Source organism: Acinonyx jubatus, chromosome A3 (assembly GCF_027475565.1).
Source record: "Acinonyx jubatus isolate Ajub_Pintada_27869175 chromosome A3, VMU_Ajub_asm_v1.0, whole genome shotgun sequence".
NCBI classification, from domain to species: domain Eukaryota; kingdom Metazoa; phylum Chordata; class Mammalia; order Carnivora; family Felidae; genus Acinonyx; species Acinonyx jubatus.
The window spans coordinates 126,342,607-126,364,070 of NC_069388.1; the positions used below are offsets into that span (position 1 = coordinate 126,342,607).

At 40.2% G+C, this 21,464-nt stretch overlaps 1 protein-coding gene across 3 annotated transcripts in view; it reads left to right on the forward strand.

Annotated features, from left to right (window-relative positions):
• Window positions 1-21,464, forward strand: part of NBAS (NBAS subunit of NRZ tethering complex) — a 331,328-nt gene that overhangs the window by 18,046 nt on the left and 291,818 nt on the right. For all 3 annotated transcript variants that reach the window (XM_053201218.1, XM_027077936.2, XM_027077937.2), the window contains exons 7-9: window positions 5,123-5,256; window positions 7,722-7,855; window positions 9,582-9,680. In XM_053201218.1, the coding sequence (XP_053057193.1) occupies window positions 5,123-5,256; window positions 7,722-7,855; window positions 9,582-9,680 (367 nt within the window). The remainder of the gene's footprint in view (window positions 1-5,122; window positions 5,257-7,721; window positions 7,856-9,581; window positions 9,681-21,464) is intronic.

The following is a 21,464-nucleotide window of genomic DNA, read 5'->3' on the forward strand; positions in this document are numbered from 1 at the left end:
TAAGTCTTCTAACATAGGTTTAGGATAGCTTTTATTTTGGGGTTAGGTTAGTCCTACTTTATGATGGAGTCTTTCTGGGATGTCTTATGAAAGCTCTGAGTGTTCATGAACGTCTCTCCACTCTGATGAGGTGGAACTCAAACGTTTCCAAATCCTCTCCCACCTCTGGAAGTCGCTTTTGCCTATAGTCAGTCCCCTTCTCCTTAGCGGTGTGGCCCTGTGGAATGTGTGTGTGTGTGTGTGTGTGGCCAAAGACCCAGGGCTCATCTCTGCACATTTTTCAATCTCCTTCTCTGCCTCCCTCACTTCCCTCTGGAAAGCTGCCTTGCAGGTGGTTTTCAGCTCTGTAGCTCCCGTGTAGCTCTGTGACACCATTCTTTATCTGCTCAGTTCCTTGAGATTTGCACGTGCAGCTGGAGGTCTCTCTTCACACAAGGCGGTCTAGAAGGTGCCTAGTCCAGAAGGTGCCTACCGGCTGAAAGCAGCCTCTCCCTGGGGTCACAGTCTTGCACTGCCTGTAGATAACGTCTGAAACGGGTCTTTGACATCTGAAACGGGTCTTTGACATATTTTTCTTTCACGGTGGGAGATCTAGTCTGAAACTAGTTACCCTGTTTATTACAAAAGCAGTACATACAGGTAACAAATTCAAACAGTGCAGAGGCAGAGAACGTAAAGTTTCTTTTCCATTTGCATTTCTCACAGGGACTTATATTAATGATTTAATATAAAACCTCTGCTTCTGTAAACCTGTACATATATGGATTGACTTTGTCATTAACAAGTCGAGATCCTATTGTGGACTTTCTTCCCAGCTTGCTCTCCCTCTGACTATATCGATGTCTTTCCTAATCAGTGCGTACAGATGCATTTCAGTCTTTTCAGCGTAGCCACAGTCTTCCCCTGTAAGAATGTGAACCACATTTTATTCATCTGTTCTCCTCTTGATAGAAATTTACGTTGTTTACAGTGGCTTGTTTCCTTCCTCTTTTTCTTACCCATCTTCTCCCCCATCCCTCTTCACCAGCGCTGGAAAGACATCCTGTTTGTGTCTGGGTGTAGTACTCAAATAGCTACTGCTGTAATTCTTTCCAGAAGGTTCCACCTATATATACAACTATGAAAAAGCTATGATGGAAGCAGTTTTTTTGCTCTGCTGTTACCTATTTAAGAAGTATTTGTTAGGTTCACTGGCAAAGGATAAATCAGTATCTCATTTTCAATTTGCATTTTTTTTTAGTTATTAGGTACAGCATATGTTAAGTGGCTATTTTTATTTTTTTGTGCATTGCTAGATCATACCCTTTTGCCTATATTACCCTTAGCTTACTTGTTCTTATTGGCTCGATTGTATGAATGTTAATACTTTGTCACATATGTTACAAATATTGTCACCCAATTGATTTCCTTTGAAATTTGTTATGGTGGTGGTGTTTTGTTTTGTTTTTTCTCTTGTGACTACATTTGCCTTTTTTTTTTTTTCTTTTCCCTGTATAATTTCAGAGTTTCTCATCATGGTTAGACCTTTCTCATTCTAGGATTGTAAGATTTTTCTCATGTCTTTGCCAGTACTTACTTCAAACATTCAAGACTCCAAGTCTTCATAGCCCCACTAGTTTGCTTTTGCTCACTGGTTCTCGATTTAGCAGTCAGAGTGAGTCCGGGAGAGATTGTTCATTCAACCCTTCATTTTGCAAATGACCAAGCGGCACCTTGGTGATCTCCCCAAGGTCACACCCCTTGGTTTTATGGCAGCACTGAGAAGAGAACCCAGTGTTCCTTACCTCGTAATCTTGTCCTGTGTCTGTTTCTAATCCGGGCGGCTGAGCACTGGATTAGCGTGTACTCTGTTAGCGCTTGAGTGCTGATTGCTACCACCAGTGTGCTAGGCCCTGGTGAGGCAGTTCGGAACAAGATGGACCCAGGCCCAGGCATTTTGGAATTTATAGTTTAAGTGAATAGACAGATGATAAAAAGTAGACAAACATGTGCATAATCGTTTGGGATCAGATATGTGGAGGAAATGAAACCAGTGGACAGTGGCGAATAATGGGGCCTTGGGTTGCTTTAGCCAGGGTGGTCAGAGAACGCATCCTGGGGAAGCGGTACATAAAGTGAGACCTGAAAGATGAAAAGGAGCCAGGAGAGGGCTTAGGGAAAGGGTTCCAGGCTGAGAAAACAGCGCAGACAAAAGCGTAAGGTGGGAAAGAACTTGGCACCCAGGCAGGTTGAAGGGGCTGCAGCTGGTGCAAGATATGAGCAAGAGTGAACAGTCTGACCATGAACGTGGAGGTTGTCAGACTGCTGGTTAACTTGACCAGCAGCCTTTCTGAATACCCTTCAGACAACCCCATTAACACTTAAATCTGGACTGTTTGTTCCTCTCCAAAACCACACAGTCGGCTGGAAGAATCTGTTGATAAAGCCTTTATTTTTACATTGCTATGTGAAATCTTATTTTGTAATGAAAACGTCTTTATCTGGGTCAAAACACATGCGGAGTTTTCTGGAGCTACTGGCTATAACTAGAAGTAATAGTAAAAACAAATCCCCTTTAGATGGAACCTATTTTAGACAGAAACAGAATGTGGTGCATAAATCTGTTTATCCTAGCAAAATGAAATAAGAGGAAAAAACCCGGTCATCACAGGTAAAACAGTAATAATGGAAAAATATTGCTGTGTTTCTTGAGCACATGAATATTTTTCAGGGCATTAAAGTGTCCTCTTGCTGGTGTTTATGTGGCATCTGTGTGTATGTGGGTCTTGTGTTGTTTATCATTTTGTGCCTGTGTTTACTTCCAAGTTCAGATTTTTTTTAGCTTTATAAAGACAGAGAACTGATATTTTTCTTCATTTTATTATCATTAAAAAAGTTGCTTTTCTAGAGTGTATGTAGTATTTTGTTAGTCTTTAATAAAACCACTAGACCCTCCTGTATTCAAAGACCCCCTTGGATTGTTTTTTTTTTGTTTTTTTTTGTTTTTTTTTTTGTTTTTTTTTGGTATGCTTTTTACCTGTTGATGAATAGAGAAACTCCTTGATGTCTGGTACACTTTCCTCATATAAAGAACATATATTATGGGTATTACAGAGATAAGAGGGAAGTCTGAATTCTGTGTTACCTCTTTTAGGTGGAAAGAAGTCTTCAGTTATGTGATTCATGTTTAATTGGTAGTCCTTGAAGGATGCTAAACTCCTACTGTTACCTTGTCCTGTTAATACAGACTTCTCTGAAAGACGTAGTCTTCACTTACTAGTGAAGATTAGAAAGTGAAACTAATCACTTTCTGTTCCAGGTCCCAGGATGGCAGTGTTGAGTAGGACACTGTCTGTGATTTCATGGAGTTCAGAAACTGGTGGGGGCATCAGTCACGGAAACAACATAATACGATGCGATCAATGCTATGGGGGAGTTTTGTACAGCATATCTGGGGCACAGAGAGGAGAGCAGTCAGTTTGGGAGAATGTCCAGGAAGGAGGAGGTAACCACTTGTTAACACAGGTGGTTGTAACAAAAGAGAACCATTTGAGGAGTACTAAAGAAGAACATTCTGGGGCGCCTGGGTGGCTCAGTCGGTGAAGCGGCCGACTTCAGCTCAGGTCATGATCTCGTGGTGTGTGAGTTCGAGCCCCGCGTCGGGCTCTGGGCTGACAGCTCGGAGCCTGGAGCCTGCTTCCGATTCTGCGTCTCCCTCTCTCTCTCTGCCCCTCCCCTGTTCACTCTCTGTCTCTGTCTCAAAAATTAATAAATGTTTAAAAAAAAATTAGAACCTTCTGGGTAGAGGTAGCAATGTGTACAAAAGGCTGAGACTCGAGTGCGCGTGGTTTGCTGTTTTGCCAGTTGTGTTGTTGGCTCGTCGGATATGTGGAGGTGGTGGTGGTAGGGGGGGACACTGGAAGGCTGTGATGGGGCTATTTGTATGGGGCCGTTGGTGCATGTGCAGGAGTTTGGACTTCATTCTGTTGGAAATGGAGAACCATGCAGCTGCAGGACGGGATCTGTTCCCCTTAGAAAGATCTCTTTGGAGAGTATTGAGGAAGGATTGGGGAGAAAATGGAAGGGAGGAGACCACTTGGCGGGGGGGCTGTTGTGAGAGTCTCCGCAAGAGACAGCGAAGTCTTAACTGGGCGATTCTGTTAGGGGAGTAGAGAGAAGCTAGTGCATCTCGGAAGCCTTTCTGAGGCCGTCCTGAGGCCCTGTCCAAACTCTGACCGAGAGGCGGTGAGTGTGTGGTGGTGAAGTGTTCACTGTTTGGGACGGCAGGACACGTAGGTCCAGGGCTTTCTTTGCTCTTGACTCGCGATGTCACCTTGTCAGTCCCCTAATCATCTGGAGTCCCTGCTGGTAAAGGAAAAGGCAGTGGCCCTGCCTCTTCAGTGCTGGCATTCTAATGAGGGACAACTGAAGCCCACAAAACATCAAAAGCCTCAAACAAAGCTAACAGAGTCGAGAGTTTCACTGTCCCTTTTTTTGTTTGTTTTTTTGTAGCCGACAGCTTTTTTCTTCATTATTGTACTGAAAAATTCAGAACAGAGAAAGTACAGGTGTTAGATTGTTAAGATTGGTTATTAAAATATTATAATTGCATGACTGATCCAGGATAGTACTTGATTTACCTAATATCTGTGTCTGTGTATTACACATGCGTGTGTATATTTCTTCTGCAGAATACTGCGTTGTATTTCCTTGATATCTGTATTTGGTATATTTAGAAGATTTCAGGTGAAATTTTCATTTTTTGCTGTTAGAGATGCTGAACTCACTGGATTGGAATTATTTTCTGCCCACTCTCTCTGCTTTTGATCCATTTTAACTTTGTGAGTGTTTTGAGGTGTGCTGTTCCCAGGCCTTTGCCACACCAGGGCATGCTCAGCCTTCACTAGACCACTGGGGTCACAGTCTTTCCTTCGGGAGTAAGCGGGGCAGAGCTGGCTCTGGTTCGTATGTCCCACTCTTACTTGAAGTGGCTTTCTGGGAACTGTTCTCTTCGATTGAACTGAAGCATAAGAAATCCTTGGGAGAGGATGTAATAGAGTTGAATAATTTACATTTATAGTTACTGCAACTAAACTATCTGTATAACACATTGTTAAAACCACTTCTTTTCCTTTCATTATAGTTCCAAAAGACCCAAAACCCCAGTGGAGACGTGTAGCATGGAGTTACGATTGTACCCTGCTGGCCTACGCTGAAAGTACAGGAACCGTGAGGGTGTTTGATCTCATGGGAAGCGAACTCTTTGTTATTACCCCGGTATGTATGTAACCGGAAGCTCATTACATGAAAGGCATTCAAACAAGTATGTGAAGGTGCTTGAATGAATGTGAAAGAGGGGAAATAGAAATGTAAGTATGAGTGAGTTGTGAACTTAAGATATTGAGAATCTAGTAGGTAGATATCTGTACATGAAATATTTTTCCTTTGTATCTTGTAGTGCGGTGTTCAGAGGTAATCCATTGGCATCAAAACATGGTGGGAAGTGGGGCGCCTCGGTGGCTCAGTCGGTTGAGTGTCTGACTCTTGGTTTCGACGGGGGTTCAAGCCCCACATTGGGCTCTGTGCTGATGGTGTGAAGGCTGCTGGGGATTCTCTGTCTCCCTTCTCTCTGCCCCTCTCCTGCTCATGTTATCTCTCTCTCAAAATAAGTACATTAAAAAAAAACAAACAAACCTTAAAACAACAACAACAACAACAACCCCCCCAAAAAACCATGGTGGGAAGTAAATGCTAAACAGAGGTATGGAAAGCTGTTGAGAAGTTCCAGGGGGGAAGAGCAGTCAGCGGGCTGCTGCAATAGGGAACAGCTTTCAGAGGAGCTGCGTCTGTCATCCTAAAAGGATAGAAATTGAAAGGGAGAGTGAAGAAATGACTGGTAGTAATAACTTGTATTTGTGTAGTGCTCTATACTTTATTAATGAGTTTGACATATATTCTCATTTAATGTTCACAAGAATGGTTCGAGTAGATTGGACAGATATTATCTGCGCTTTACAGTTTGGAAAACTAAAATTGAATTGGGGGCGGGGGGGGGGGCAGGCTGTTGCCATGGCAATCCAGCTCCTAAGTGAAACAATTTCAGGGACCCAGCACTTTTCACTTTGTGTCCTTCTTCCTTGAATGACCCAAGATACAGAGACAGGTACAACAGCATTTCTAACTCTGGCTGCATCTTAGAATTGCCTGGAAAGCTTTATAAGGAAAACAAAAAACAAAAAATTACTTGATTTTCTAGACTTGACCCATAACAATTCTGATTTAATTGATGGGAGTGGGTTCTGGGAATTAATATTGTTTATAGGTTATTTTTTATTTTTTTTTATTTTTTAATGTTTATTTTTGAGAGCACGAGTGAGCGGGGGAGGGTGTGGGTGAGGGAGACACAGAATCCAAAGCAGGCTCCAGGCTCTGAGCTGTCAGCACAGAGCTTGATGGTGGAACTCACAGTGAGATCATGACCTGAGCTGGAGTCAGACGCTCAACTGACTGAGCCACCCAGGCGCCCCTGTTTACAGGTTTTTCAGGGGATTCTAACAAGAAGCTGGGGATAAGAACTTATGATATAGAGAATGGTTTTTGTTCAGAAATAATGAGTGGAAAAACTTGAAAAAATGTGTTAGGCTCCTATTATGGAAGTCCTGGGGAATCAAACTAGGAAGTTTGGATCCCTGTTTTCTGGACCAAGCACTATCTGATAGAAAAGTCATGTGAACTTTATATATGATCGCATGTGTGATTTTAAATCTTCTAGTAGCTGCATTAAGAGTTAAAGAAAACAGGTGAAATTTATTTAATATTTAATCCTGTATATCACAAATATTATTTCAGCATGTAATCCCTGTAAAGAGTATTAACGAGATACTTTCTTTGATACCAAGGCTTTGAAATTTCATGTTTACTTTTGTAGCCGATCTCAGTTAGGACTAGCCATGTATGAGTGTTCAGCAGCCACATGTGGTCACAGTCTTGGTGGTTCTAGACAGTGAGGAGTCATTCAGGGTGATAAACTTTATTATGTGTTCTTCCTAGGGTGCACATGCCTTCAAATCCTTAGCAATATAGCCTGATATTTAGTTAATGGAAAAAGGTTGCCATTGAATGAGTGTTTTAAGTGCCTTTTCCTTTTAGTTGTTAATGGGGCAAATGGGAATTAAGTGAGGCTTTTTTCTTGAAGCATTGTTTCCTGCAGGCAATGCAAATCAACATTTGGAAGGTGATATCTGAGTTCTGTATCTCAGAGTTCTTTAAAAAAAAAAATTTTTTTTTAATGTTTATTTCTGAGACCGAGAGAGAGAGAGAGAGAGAGAGAGAGAGAGAGAGCGAGCGAGCGAGCATGAGTGGGGGAGGGGCAGAGAGAGAGGGTGACACAGAATCTGAAGTATCTTAGAGTTCTTTGAAGTTGAATTGTGGCATTGCTCCCCTCCCCCCCCCCCCCCATCCACACAATAGAAGTACAGTCTGAACAGAAATTCACGAATCTAGGAGAATCTCTCATCCAAAGAGGATTGTGTGCTTCTAGCCTTTGATTGGGAGGGCAGGTCTAGAGTTGTGAGTCTGGTTCTAGGCACTCTGATTTGCATGATTCTTTAGTATACAGATCAGTTCTGGGGCTGTCTTAATGTGCACCTGGCAGGGCCAATGTCTGGGACGTCTTCCAATTGCACACATGTTAACTTCTGTGTGGTATCTTTTTAGTGACTTAATTTACCCCTTTTCTGCAGGCATCCAGTTTAGCAGGTGATTTGAGCTGTGCCATTGCTGGGTTGATATTTTTAGAATATAAAGCCAGTGCACAGTGGTCTGCAGAACTCCTGGTCATCAATTACCGAGGAGAACTTAAAAGCTACCTCGTAAGGTAAAAAATATACTTTATTTGGGAACTCCGGTTTGACATAATGTTTATTTCTCTGGCTTAGTGTCAGCTTTTGTTTTTTTTCTTTCAGCATTTTACTGTGAAAAATTGCAAATATAATAGGTTGAAACAATTGTATAGTGAATATTCATATACATTCACTTAAATTCTAGAATGAGGATTTTATTATACTTGCTATATCACATTTCTGTCCATCCCTCTATTTAGCCATTTAATCAGTGTTCTTTGTTAATTAATTTCAGAGTTAATACTTAAATACCTCCACATCATGTCATTAATTAAAGTTCAATATTTGCTTATAGTTTTCTCTTTTGAAGTAAAATTTGCAGATGAAATGAAATGCACAGATCTTAAGTGTACCAGCCAATGAATTATGATAAATGCATGTGCTTGTGCAATTCAAACCTCCATTAAGATGCAGAACATTACCATCATGCTAGAAAGTTCCCTCATGCTCTTGCCCAGTGAATCCGTTTACACCCACCCTTAGAGCAACTGCTGTTTTTTTTATTTTTTCTTCTTCTAGATAAGTTTTTCCTGTTCTGGTAATTCACATTAATGGACTCATAGTATGCACCCTTCTGTCTAAGGCTTCCTTCATTTAGCATATTTTGAGATTTATTTGCATTTTTGCATGTGTCCGTTTATTCCATTTTATTATAATACATTGTGTTTCATTGTATGAATATTTCATGTGTCTTAGTTTGATTTGTTACAACAGAGTTCCATAACTGGGTGACTTATCAACAACAGAAATTTACTGCTGACACTTCCTGAGGGTGGAATTCTATTCTAGGTACCAGCATGGTTGGGCTGTGGTCTTTTGGCTTACAGACCGCTGTTTGCATGTGGTGGGAATAGAGCTAGCTAGCTCTCTGGCCTCTTGGAAGAAGAGTGATTCCTTTCGTGAGGGTGTTATCCTCATGACCTAATTAATTTCCAAACACCCCACTTCCAAATACCATCATATTGGCGTCAGAGTTTTAACTTACGAATGTTACGGGGGATGCAGGCATTCAATCCGTAGTGGGCAGGGATGTCCACAGACGTTCAGACCATAACATTCACAATTTGTGTATTTGCTCTTCTTTTGATGGAATTCTGATTTCCAGTTTTGGGCTACAGTGCATAAAGCTGTTGTGACCATTCTTATTTAACTATTTGTGGATATACATTGTCATTTCTCTTTGGTCACTATCTTTGAGCAGAACTGTTGAGTCATAGGGTAGATATAGTTTATTTTTGTAAGAAACTTCTAGACCTTTTTCCAGAGTTTTTGTATCACTCATATTCCCACAAATAATGTATCTGAGTTCTGGTTGTTGTACATCCTCAGCTGTATTTGGTGGTGTCTTATTTATTTATTTATTTATTATTTTTTATTAAAAAAATTTTTTTAAAAATGTTTATGCATTTTTGAGAGACAGAGAGAGACAGAGCATGAGCGGGGAAGGGGCAGAGAGAGAGGGAGACACCGAATCCAAAGCAGGCTCCAGGCTCTGAGCTGTCAGCACAGAGCCCGACGCGGGGCTTAAACTCACAAATTGTGAGATCATGACCTGAGCCGAAGTCGGACGCTCAACCGACTGAGCCACCCAGGCGCCCCTGGTGGTGTTTGTCTTTTAAGTGTAGACATTTCAGTGGGTATTTTTTGGTCTCTCACGGTGCCTTACTGGTATTTATTTCTTATTTACCTTCTTAAATTTAGTGTTGGAACAAATCAGAGCTATCAAGAGAGTCACTGTTTCAGCTTCAGTAGTCATTATCCTCACGGAATCAACACAGCTATTTACCATCCTGGTCACAGGTAAGTAACCATTTCTTCTCTTATATGGTAGAGTATTAGGTGGATGTAGACGTCTTGGCACTGTTTCAGAGAGGAGAAATTGCCCATTTTGATTATTTTGGCTTTTTCGTTTCTTCCTCTCGTGCATAGTTATCTTAAATATCTGTAATATGTATGTAATCGTTGTGTGAGCATTTCTGTTCATCTGGCGGACAGCTCTGAGCCAGATGGGGCAAGGGGAATATTCAATGAGGAAGCCTTTCTTCTCTCTTCACTTACTTAGTCTTATTTTTCTCATCTGTGAAATGAATATATACCTAACTTTTAACTCTAGCGTGTTGCGAGAACTCCTCAAACCGTGCATGTGAAGTACCCTTGCCCAAGAGGTCTCAGTAGACATTCCTTCCCTCCTCCTCTCCTTCTCGGCAGGTTCGAGCTGCTCTCATTGCTGCACAGCTCATCCCTACAGCCCTCGCCCATTCTTCATATATGACACTTCTCCATGTATTGGCCACCTACATTGAGGGTTACTTGAATATTGCGCGTTTTCTACTTCCAGTGATTTCTCTCCTTTAATTTTGTTATTTGAGAATGAAATTTCCATCTATTTTTTAAGTTAGCCACGCAAACTTTTTGGTTTTCTAGATGGGAAGAATATCAACTTGTGCATCAGGCAAACCTAGCTTGAATTCTGAATTTTGACAGTGAGTCTGTGTCTGTTTGCAAGTCCTTAAACTCTCTGATCCTCTCTGTACTTAAGTCTTTTGCATGAAAAAAGGTATGCATTTTTTTGTATTCTGTTCAGTCCTAGGTCTGACCTTTTGTGTTTAGAATTATATTATGAAATGTTCGTACTGCAAAGGAACCCACATCCACCAGAGCCCAGTTTGTACTCTTCCCTGACCCCCTCCCCACTAGAGAGAACCACTGTCCTGAATTTTGTGTTGATCAGTCTTTTGTTTTCTTGATAGTTTTAGCACTTACTCATATTTAGTTTTGCTGTTTGACTTTATATAAATGGAATCATAAGGAAGACACACTGGTCTTACTTTGAGATTCAGTTTTAACTACCAGTACGATATTTCATGTTATGGGGGGCACCTGGCTGGCTCATTCGGTTAAGCGTCCAGCTCTTGATTTTGGCTCAGGTCATCATCTCACGTTTCTTGGAATTGAGCCCTGCATTGGGCTCTGTGCTGTCAGCGTGGAGCCTGCTTGGGATTCTCTTTCTCCTCCCTCTCTGTCCCTCCCCCTGCTTATGTGTGCTCTCTCTCAAAATAAAATAAACATCAAAAAAAAAAAAAGGATATTTCATGTTGTGAATATATTGCAGCATAATTATTCATTCTCTGTAGATGAAAATTTGTTTTGTTTCCAGTGTTTTTTTTTTTTTTTTTTGTTATAAGAATTGTACTGTGGCCAGAATGATTATGCATTCCTCTGACACATACGTGCAAGGGTTTCTGTAGGATGTATAAGTAGAAGTGGAGCTGCTGAGTTGTTGAGGAGGTACATCTTTAACTTTACTAGGCAATGCAAATGTTTTTCAGAATGGTTCTGCAAGTGGACAATGGCAGTGTATGAAAGTTTCTGTAGTTTCATATTCTTTTAGCGTTCTCGATACCAGACTTTTAAATATTTGCTGAGCTGGTAGGTATAAAAGAGTCTCTCATTGTGGGTTTTTTTTTAAGTTTGTTTATTTTGAGAGAGAGAGCGTGAGCATGTCAGCGGGGGAGGGGCAGAAAGAGAATCTCAAGCAGGCTCCATGCTGTCAGCGCAGAGCCCGACATAGAGCTCGATCCCATGAACTGTGAGATCACGACCTGAGCCAAGATCGAGACTCGGACACCTAACCGACTCAGCCACCCAGCTGCCCCTCTGACTGTGTGGTTTTAATTTTCATTTCCCTGATTACTGATGAGGTTGGTCACCTTTACAAGTTATTGGCCATTCATGTTTTGTCTCTACAAAATGCTTTCTTAGATAACTGCTTAATTTTTATTGGGTATTTGGTCTCGACATTCTTAGTGTGATCTAGATATTAACTTTGGATTATGTGCCTGTTGAGTATCTTCTTCCAACATATTTTTTTCAATTTATCTTTAACGAGTTATAGTTGTGTGTGGTTTCAAGTGTTAAATAATTTTTAAAAACTTTCACCCAATTTATTTCCAAAGATAACTACTTTGAGCTATTTTATGTAGCTATTTTATTTGGTAGCTTTGGCTGTTGTCATCCATAAAAATAAAATGCTTATGTTGTTACTTCTTAATTTCTCAGTTTTACACCTTATCTATGAATGTCCCTTTATGGAAGATGCGTGTATAGTTTTCTTAACTCAGTCTGTCTCCCATACACAAAGCGAGTATTCTCTTATTCTCCTATTGCATTTGATTTTGTTGGATGAATATTATGGTTAGATGCTATCCACAGATGAGACCAGAACCTTCTGTAGTATTGTGTCCTTGCCTTTTCATCCTTAAATATTCGTTGACTCATTTATTCACTCATTCATTCATTTAGTAAATCTTCATTCATTTCCTGTTCTGTGCCACATGCTGTTATATACCTTGGTATGTTCTTTGTGGAACTTACTTCTAGAAGGGGTGACAGACGACAAACAATGGACGTACAGTGTTTGCGGAACTGATAAGTGCAATGGGGAAAAGGATCAACAGGGATGGAGGACAGTGGCCATGATGCGGTGGGGAGTAGGGCACGGGTTGTAATTTTAATTCGGGTTGACTGATTACCCTCCTTGAGAAAGTGACATTTGCGCAAAGACCTGTAAGGGGCGAGGGTATTTACTTATCTGGCTCTCTGAGGGAAAAATGTTCTGTGCAGAAGGAACAGCCAAAGAAAAATGAGTTGGGAGTGTACTGGCCATTTTCTAGAAATAGCAAGGAGGCCAGTTTGGCTGAAGCTGACCGAGTGAGTAGAGTAATATGCTGATCTGAAAGAGATGAGGTGAGTACTAAATCATAGAGGGGCTTTGTAGGTTATAGTAAGATCTGTTTGGGAACTTCTTAACTGTGTGTATTCTTGTAGTTAATTTTTTTGTTTGTTTGCCCTAACCCTAAACTCACCCCCATTAGTGTAGACCCCCTTTTAGTACATCATATTCTGTAGGTATCATCTTCTTGTAGTCTTTTCTCAGCACTTTCTGACCTGCTCTGATTTGGGTTTGCAACTTCTGTTAAGAATTTCACTTCATCATCATGCTGAGAATTGCTTTTGTTATTATTATTGTTATTATTTTTTGTGACATCACCTGTTTCCTGGATGCTATGGTTTTTTTTTTCTTTTTTGGTCTATTTCACTGTTTTGGTGAAACTCTGTAATTCCCTGAGGAAGAGTCCATGGGAAGCGTATATTTTTTTCAGGCCTTGCCTGTCTGAAAATGGCTTTTATTCTGTCTTCATGCTTCATTGATAATGTGCCTGGATAGAATTGTAGGCTGGAAATAATTTTCCTTTTAGAATTTTGAAGAGACTGCTCCATTGTCGTCTAGCTTCTAGTGCTGCCCTTGAGAATTCTGATACACTTTTTTCTTTGTTTTATTTATTTATTTTTTTGACACCCTTCCCTCTGGAAACTCAGATTCTTTTTTATTTTCCCACAGTGTTCTGAAACTTGACCATGTAATGTCTTAGAGTAGTTTTGTTATACCCACAGTGTTGACCCTTCAGTTTGAATACTCACTTTTGGGAAAATTTGCTGACTTATTTCTTTGATTGTTTCTTCCCCTGTGTTTTCTCTTTTCTCTCTGGAATGTCTGTTCTCTAGATGTTGAGTCTCCTTGGACTCCCCTTTATTCTCACTCTTTTTTTCTCCTTTATTTTTTGTTGAAAAAAAGAGGCTGTTTTAATTCTTTCCATATAAACATGGACACCCATGACGAAAGTAGTTTGAGGCACTTTTGAGATATATTATAAATACAATGAATTAATGATACATATGATATCCTATTTATAAAGAAAAATCTGTTCTGGTAATCTTTTCTGATATATCTTTTTTTTTTTTCTTTTTACTAATTCTATGGCTTCTTTTTTTTTTTTTCATGTTTATTTTTGAGAGAGAGAGAGAACACGAACAAGCGGGGGAGGGGCAGAGAGAGAGGGGGAGACACAGAACCCCACGCAGGCTCCAGGCTCCGAGCTGTCAGCACTGAGCCTGCCACAGGGCTTTAACTCATGAACTGTGAGATCATGACCTGAGCCGAAGTCGGAGGCTTACCTGGCTGAGCCACCCAGGCGTCCCATATGCCTCCTCTTTTTAAGCTAGGCATTCTGTTTTTTGCTTCAGTTGTTGTATTTCTCCTTTCTAGAAGTTCTCTGTAGTTATTTTATGAATCTCTCTTAAGGGAAGAAAGGAATTGAAATGAGTATTCAGTGAGTCACTAGTTGCTTTGACGATTAGATACATAGTAGGTACTCAGGAAATGATAGTAGTGAGTTGATATAATACCATTAATTTCTTCCTTTTAGTTTGTGTGGCTCTTGCCTTAAAGAGTCGGTTTGGTGTCTCCTTAAGAAATTGGAAAATCAGTTGCAAGTCTAGTTAATTAAAGAATTTAAAAAAATTGTTTATTGTATTTAGCATATTATTTTCCAATCTGAAATAATAGACTTTTATTTTGGATATGGTTGAGTGACCACATGCACAGTTAGCGGTCTTTACGTTGTTATAAAACTGAATGTAATTGTATGTGCTGCAAATTGCTGCCATTTTCATAAAACATTTCTTTTGATTATAAAATAAACACATTACAACAATAAGAAAATTGTGTTGTTTTTATTTTATTCTTGTCAACCTATATGAAGTGTGGCCTCTTAATGTACGTTTTTATAGTTGAGATACTGTGTTTTCCTTGCATAGCTTCACGTTAAGTCTTGAATTTAAATTTTGCCGCTAGAAGGGGGGTAGCATGTATTTTTGCTTTGACACGCTCAGCTTTCCGTTGTGAATTTTGCCAAGCCTGGACAGTGTGTGTATTATACCCACGACGCTCTGCTGGCCGGTTTGATTTCTGTTGAGGGTGACCTGTTGGTTTGCATCTTCTTGGATACAGTGTTTTATTATTTTATTTATTTTATTATAAATAAATAAAACAGGTTTTGCTGTTTTGCTCTTTCAAGGCCTTTGTTTTATTCAACCTGATTTTGTTGTTTTCAAGCGTAGGTATTAATACCTTTCTTGGTACCTCTATACATTTAAAAATTTTATATTCTACCTTTCTTAGCACATACATACATTTATAAAGATTTTATATTGTATCTTTCTTAGCACATACATACATTTATAAAAATTTAATCTGTCCTCCATTGAAAAGTGCATTCTGTTAGAGGAGTTGTCTGCATTACAAAGATTGAGGGTAGAAAGTCTGTTTTATCTTTGGCTTGCTTTCCATTACTCTTTTTTATTGTGGCTTGCATGCAACACACTCCACTAGGTGTTGTGGAAGATGTGAGGGTGAAGGACGGTCCTGACCTCAAGATCTTGAGGGAAATGATATACGCATATGTTATATACACGTACATATACTTCTAATGTCTAATATGCATTTTCTCTACTTAAACGTGCGTACAGATATGTACGTGTGTATGTGTTATGTGGGTATGTGTGTATACTGGAATGCAGTATATGTTAGGGCCCTCAAAAAGGTGCAGGTATGGTGATGTGGGGATCCAGATGAAGGAGATACTTACTTCCCTGGTCTTTCAAGGAAGGACTGTGGCAGGCAGCACTCGCAGTTGCTTTGGAGAATGGATACAATCTGGGCATGGTGGATATTCCAGACAGAGTGATGGTGTGAACAGTGACCAGAGGAAGGAAGCCACAGTACGCTTTGGGGAAATGGCAGATGGGGTAGTTTGGCTGCCACTGTAGGGCGTGTGTGGCAGGGGAAGAGCGGTGATGGTCGCCATGGGAGGTGGGGCCTTGGGAAGGCAAGTTGGGGATCAGATAATTGGGAGCTTGAGTGGCAGCTTGTTCTTAAGGGAACTCAGATTTCTGAGACGAGAACATATGATCAGCTTTGTTGGAGGAATGTTGGTTCGGTTGGGAGATGCTAGAGGCTGGGTGAGTCTTGGCTGATAATGTCCCAGTTCAGGCCACAGGCAATGAGGGCCTATTTGTTTTCTTACATGGACTTGCTATGTCCACTTATGTATAAGTCACCTCTTGTTTTATTTGTCTTTCTGTTTTGGTGAATGGATCCTCTGTCACCCCTTGGAATGTCAGGTACCTGAAGGCAAAGAATGTATAGTGTACGTTTTTCTAGAAGCCCCCATGTCTAGTATAAGATTCTGTTTTGCTGAATGATACTTTTACCTCTGTGGGTTTCTTGGATAAGTAATTTTCATTGCCTGAGTGGAAAGGAAAATTAAGTTTGTTTTGATTGTTCTCTTCCTTTTTTCTTCTATTTTGTGTTCTTATTCGTCCCTCACATTTCTATTTTATTTTTCTTGCCCCTTTTAAAAGAAGCGTATTTTCTATCTTAATACTTTCTTGTTTTGTTTGTTTTGCTTTGTTCATTTCATTGTGGTCTTCTCCACCGTCTTGATTTATTATAAAGGTCAATGTTGGATTTCTTCTTTTTTCTGGCATTATTTCTGGAGGGTAAGTGGGGTTCTCTTGGCACCATCTTTTTGAAATTATCATTCACTGAATACTTCTTACGTAACAATTTGTCATAAGTCGGATTCCATTTATTACTCTTAAGGCTTTCACTTTCTGGCCCAGGATCACCCTATTTTTTGGGGGGTGGTCTCTAAAAATTTTAGAAATTTAAATATGTTATCAAACCACAGAAGGAAGGCCTATTGTTGGTTCTGCAATCATATACGATTCTTGAGAGCAGTCAGCTTGAAGATGGATGACTGCGTTAAGGTTTCTGAATGAAAATTGTTACAAAGCAAGGCGTATGTTACATGTAAATGCCCTGTTGTGCCTGACAAAAATATTGCTAGGTTGTTTATTTTTTCCATTATGCAGTCTTTTCTTAAATGAAAGAAGCTGAAATATTCATCACATTTTTATTTATTTTTGGTTACTCTAGTAATGTGAGCCTGTGATATTTATCATCTACAAGGATTTTATAAATGTGAAATAAATCAGCCAGAGAGGAGTTGGAATAAATTGGTAATGTACAAACTCAAAGTTTTATGAAATTGATTGTTTTGCCTAATGCTGTGAGCACTGTTGAAGAAGAGAAATCGAGGTGGTAAATTGGGTAATATGAAACATAAGTTAATTGAGTAGCTTCAGGTTACCTGTATGGATTTGCTGATTTTGGCCGTTTCCTTCTTTACATGTCCTCACTGCCTAATGAGTGTATTTTATCCACCTCTCTGCCTCCTTTACTGGTCCTGCGCCCCTTCTAGACCCACCCCAATACCTCCCTGCCTCCTCATTTCTATTTTTAGTATTTGTTAATTTTGGCTTAGCTGGCACCTTGATTACAGCTAAGAGGAATTTCTTACCCCCTCTGCATTCTTACAGGGGACCGCAGTTGCTTTGAGTGCTGTGCTCAGTGGTGAGATTCAGATGTAGTGTCTCTCCTCTGGCTATGTCCAGTCTACTTTGGGAGTCCTATTCACAAATAAGGGTGCTCAGTGTGAGTTGAGTTCAAATTGAAGACTTCATCTATTTTTAAATGACACCACTTTCAACAGCAATCACTTTTTTTTTTAAGTTTTGTTTCTAACTTCACTGTAAAATTTTTTAATTAAAAAATTTTTTTAAAACATTTTTATTTATTTTTGAGAGACAGAGACCAAGCATAAGCAGGGGAGGGGCAGAGAGAAAGAGGGAGACACAGGATCCAAAGCAGGCTCCAGGCTCCAAGCTGTCAGCACAGAGCCGATGTGGGGCTCGAACACACAAACCGTGAAATCATGACCTAAGCCCAAGTCTGATGCTTAACCGACTGAGCCACCCAGACGCCCCTACTGTAAATTTCTGTAAGCAAAATCTGATGTAGTCAACTTTGAAGGTTGAAAAATTCCTTGATAACTACACAAAGAGTGTTTGAATGTAACTTTTCCTAGACTCTAATTTACATCTCAACAGTGTCAAAAAGTCTCTGAGAACATGCCTTCTCCGACGCCTCAGAGAACCACCCATGCCTTGAATCCTTGATGACTCTTTGATACTGATTTTGTGTGTACTTCGGTGATTTTTAAAGTCAATGTACATAATTGTGCAATCACTACTACCATCAGTTTTAGGGTATTTCCATTACCCCTAACTCTCTCTCCTGCTGGCAAGTTTCATGGAGTATAAATCATACTTCAGTAAAACTGTAATATATAAAGGATGAGTAAGAAAGAAAAAGAGACCCTTTAAACAAGACTTCATTTGAACCTTTTTTATATTAAGAAAGCTATTCATGTTTATGTTAAGAAAGATACTCCTACTGTCTGTGGAAAAAGAACCATGACTAATAAATAATGTGTGTCACTGTTGTGCAAAGGAAGAATCCAAGCGTTTGGATGATCATAATTTTTTTTTCATCTTAATCAACTATTTTAGGGCAGATACAGTTTGAATAGAAGGAACTTGAAACAGCATTTCCAGGGGATAATAAGCTATGGTTGCCTTAAAGTAGGTTACAGATTACAAGGACTCCAGTTGTAGAGTAGTTAGGTAACTGATGCACTGATTGGAGCTGCTGCTATTTCGAGTGAGGCTCAGAGGTGGTATAGGGAAGCCATGGTCTGCAGAAAGCTGTTCATTTCAGAGGAGACTGAGGAATACCTCTAAGTGATGGCATCCTGAAGTGTTAGAGGGCTATGCCTTATGCGCGTTGATCTGGTCATCTCATGTGGGTTTCTGATTTCCCCTAAACAAAACCTTAGCCATTTTAGATACATGAACGCTTCATACCCATGGGATAAAGGCAGTAGTCCAAAAAAAAAAAAAAAAAAAAAAGCTAGTACTTAGTGGGAAGTCCAAAATTTTGTGGTGTGATGAGTTCTCAGGTGACAGGATGGTAACTTCACTGGCACAAAATGGAAGGAAAAGAGTCTTGGACATAGATTGGGAAGGGGTTCAGCAGCGTATGCAGAAGGGCCAGTCTGTTCATATATCACCTTTGGGAAAATGGAGGTGAGTCCCATAAATCTTGAAATTTGATCTTGTGAAGAGAGTAGCGTTGAGAGTTCCTTACCTTAAAGGTTTATCTAAGGGCTCAGGCAAATTTTATTTTCCTAGGAGGTATAAGTTCTATTTAGACCTATGAGATGCATTTGGAAGTCAGTGAGTGGATTTTCACAGACATTACATTGCTGTAATAGTGCCTGTCTTTCTGGTTCTTAAGGTCATATGTATTCTGTGAGAATCTGGGCATTGGTAAGTGAAAAGATACGCTCGGGCACCTGCGTGGCTCAGTTGGTTAAGTGTCTGACTCTTGGTCTCGGCTCAGGTCATGATCTCAGGGTTTCGTGGGTTCAAGCCCCATGTCATGCTCTGTGCTGATGGCGTGGAACCTGCTTAGGATTCTCTCTTGCTCTCTCTGCCCCTCCCCCACTCACACTGTCTCTGTCTCTTTCAAAATAAATAAACTTAGAAAAGATATGCTATATTGACAGCTGGAGGACCAGTTAGGTATAAATTGCGTTAAGAATTTTTCCTAAACTCTAACTAGGTAAGATTAATAGCTTTATGAAGGATTGCTTCTAGAAAAGAATACTGTAGTTCTGATCATTGCTGATTATCTCCCACTGCAGTGAGAGTACATTTGGCCTGTGATAATGTACTGGCTATTGGCATTTGAGAGATTAATGTGCAGACTGTACCTGAGAAGTATGAATGTCAGTAATCGAGTTGACCTTATATTAAGGATTTTTTCATTTTACCTCTCAATTTCTCATTTCTCCAGCATGAGAAAATTCTCCTTTCTTTAAGTTCAGGTCAGTTTTTTTGAGGAGAAACCAAGGGTGCTGTTGTCTGTAGAGAAAGCTGTGTTGTCTTATAGAGGTGAAAGCTTTTGGATGTGAATAAGGGACTTCTGAGCTTCACAGATTAAATTTTTTGGCTTTAAAGGCACTTGTCTTCAGAGAGACAGGGAAATGGAGTGTCTTGGCTGTATCCTGTGATCTGTTTTCATCAGAATATGTTACAGATAGGTAGTCATGTGTGACTCAGCAGTTTCTTGGTCCTTAGCAGCTTTCAGCTGGCTGTCTTTTTTTTTTTTTTTTTTTTTTAAATCTTTATTTATTTTTAGAGAGAAAGAGAGACAGTTGCGAGCAGCGGAGGAACAGAGAGAGGGAGACACAGAATCTGAAGCAGGCTCCAGGCTCTGAGCTGTCAGCACAGAGCCTGATGCGGGGCTCGAACTCACAAACTGTGAGATCATGACCTAAGCCAAAGTCTGACACTTGACTGACTGAGCCACCCAGGCGCCCCTGTCTTTTTTGTTTTTTTTTTTTAATGTTTGTTTTATTTTTGAGAGAGAATGAGAGAGTGAGCAGAGGAGGGGCAGAGAGAGAGGGAGAGAGAGAGAGAATCTCAAGCAGATTCTGCACCACCAGCACAGAGCCCAATGTGGGGCTCGATCCCATGGACTATGAGATCATGACCTGACCTAAAAAGAAGAGTCAGACACTTAACCGACTGAGCCACCCAGGTACGCACCAAGCTGGCGGTCTTTTAAGTTGAAGACTCCTATGTTTGGAGATTCTTTGATGGGGGGGCTCATCCCCTTTATGTTACAGTTACATAGGGGTGCCTGGGTGGCTCAGTTGGTTAAGTGTCCAACTTCAGCTCAGATTATGATCTCATGGTTTGTGAGTTTGAGCCCAGCTTCTGGCTCTGTATTGACAGCTCAGAGCCTAGAGCCTGCTTCAGATTCTGTGTCTCCCTCTCTCTCTGCCCCTCCCCCACTTGTGCTCCATCTGTCTCTCCCTCTCTCAAAAATAAACAAACATTAAAAACAATTTGTTACAATTATGTATAAAAAGGTCTTTATAAAAGACCTTTATAAATCTTTTACTTTAGTTATTGCCCCCCTCCCCCCTTACAAGGACTACTGTACAGTCCCTCTGCAAAGATTTACGGAAATGCAATTTAAAGAAGTAACTTGGGCCTGATTGAATTTTTGCTTCTACTTGGAGCTATGATAGCTGTTGTGCCTTCCTCTTGGCAGTAGAGAGCTAAAAGAAGACTCTTAGCTTATTTTATAGGAATGAAGGAGTGATGTTTAATTTTATTTTATTGATAAATAGAAAACTAAAAAAAATAAATAGTTTTCTGACATAGTAGAATGTGTAGTGGGTTAGGAGACAGGAGATCTCAATTCTGTTCTTGTTTCTACTGTTGAGCTGTGTAATCTCAAGGGAAGTCCTTCTTTCTGGACTGTTCTTTGCTGGCGCTGCACTGGGCACAGACAGTAGATGGTTTTATTAAGCTGCTCAAGTACCTTCGGTCTAGTATAGACTACTACGGAGCATTTAACAGAGGAAGATTGTGGTAGGGACTTTAGTAGTAGGCATTAGAGATAGACCCATTGTCAGGGATACCTAGCAGTCCATGGGGCTCACTAGAGAGGGGAGCTAGGGTTCAGAGGGAGAACTTTTTTTCCTGAGAGAACAAGTTTGAGAAAGACTTTAATAATTAAACTACTAATGTTGGAGTAGAAGGTGAATTTAGTTTCAGAACCTGGGTAGTTCTGAAATCTGGATACAAGGTTAGGCATGAAATTGACCAGATGGGTGGATGCTGAACATACTGGGCTTTTGCAGAAGAGTTGCTTAAATCCATCCTAAGGATTGGAAGGGAGTTAAGTCTTTAGATGACCGTTGG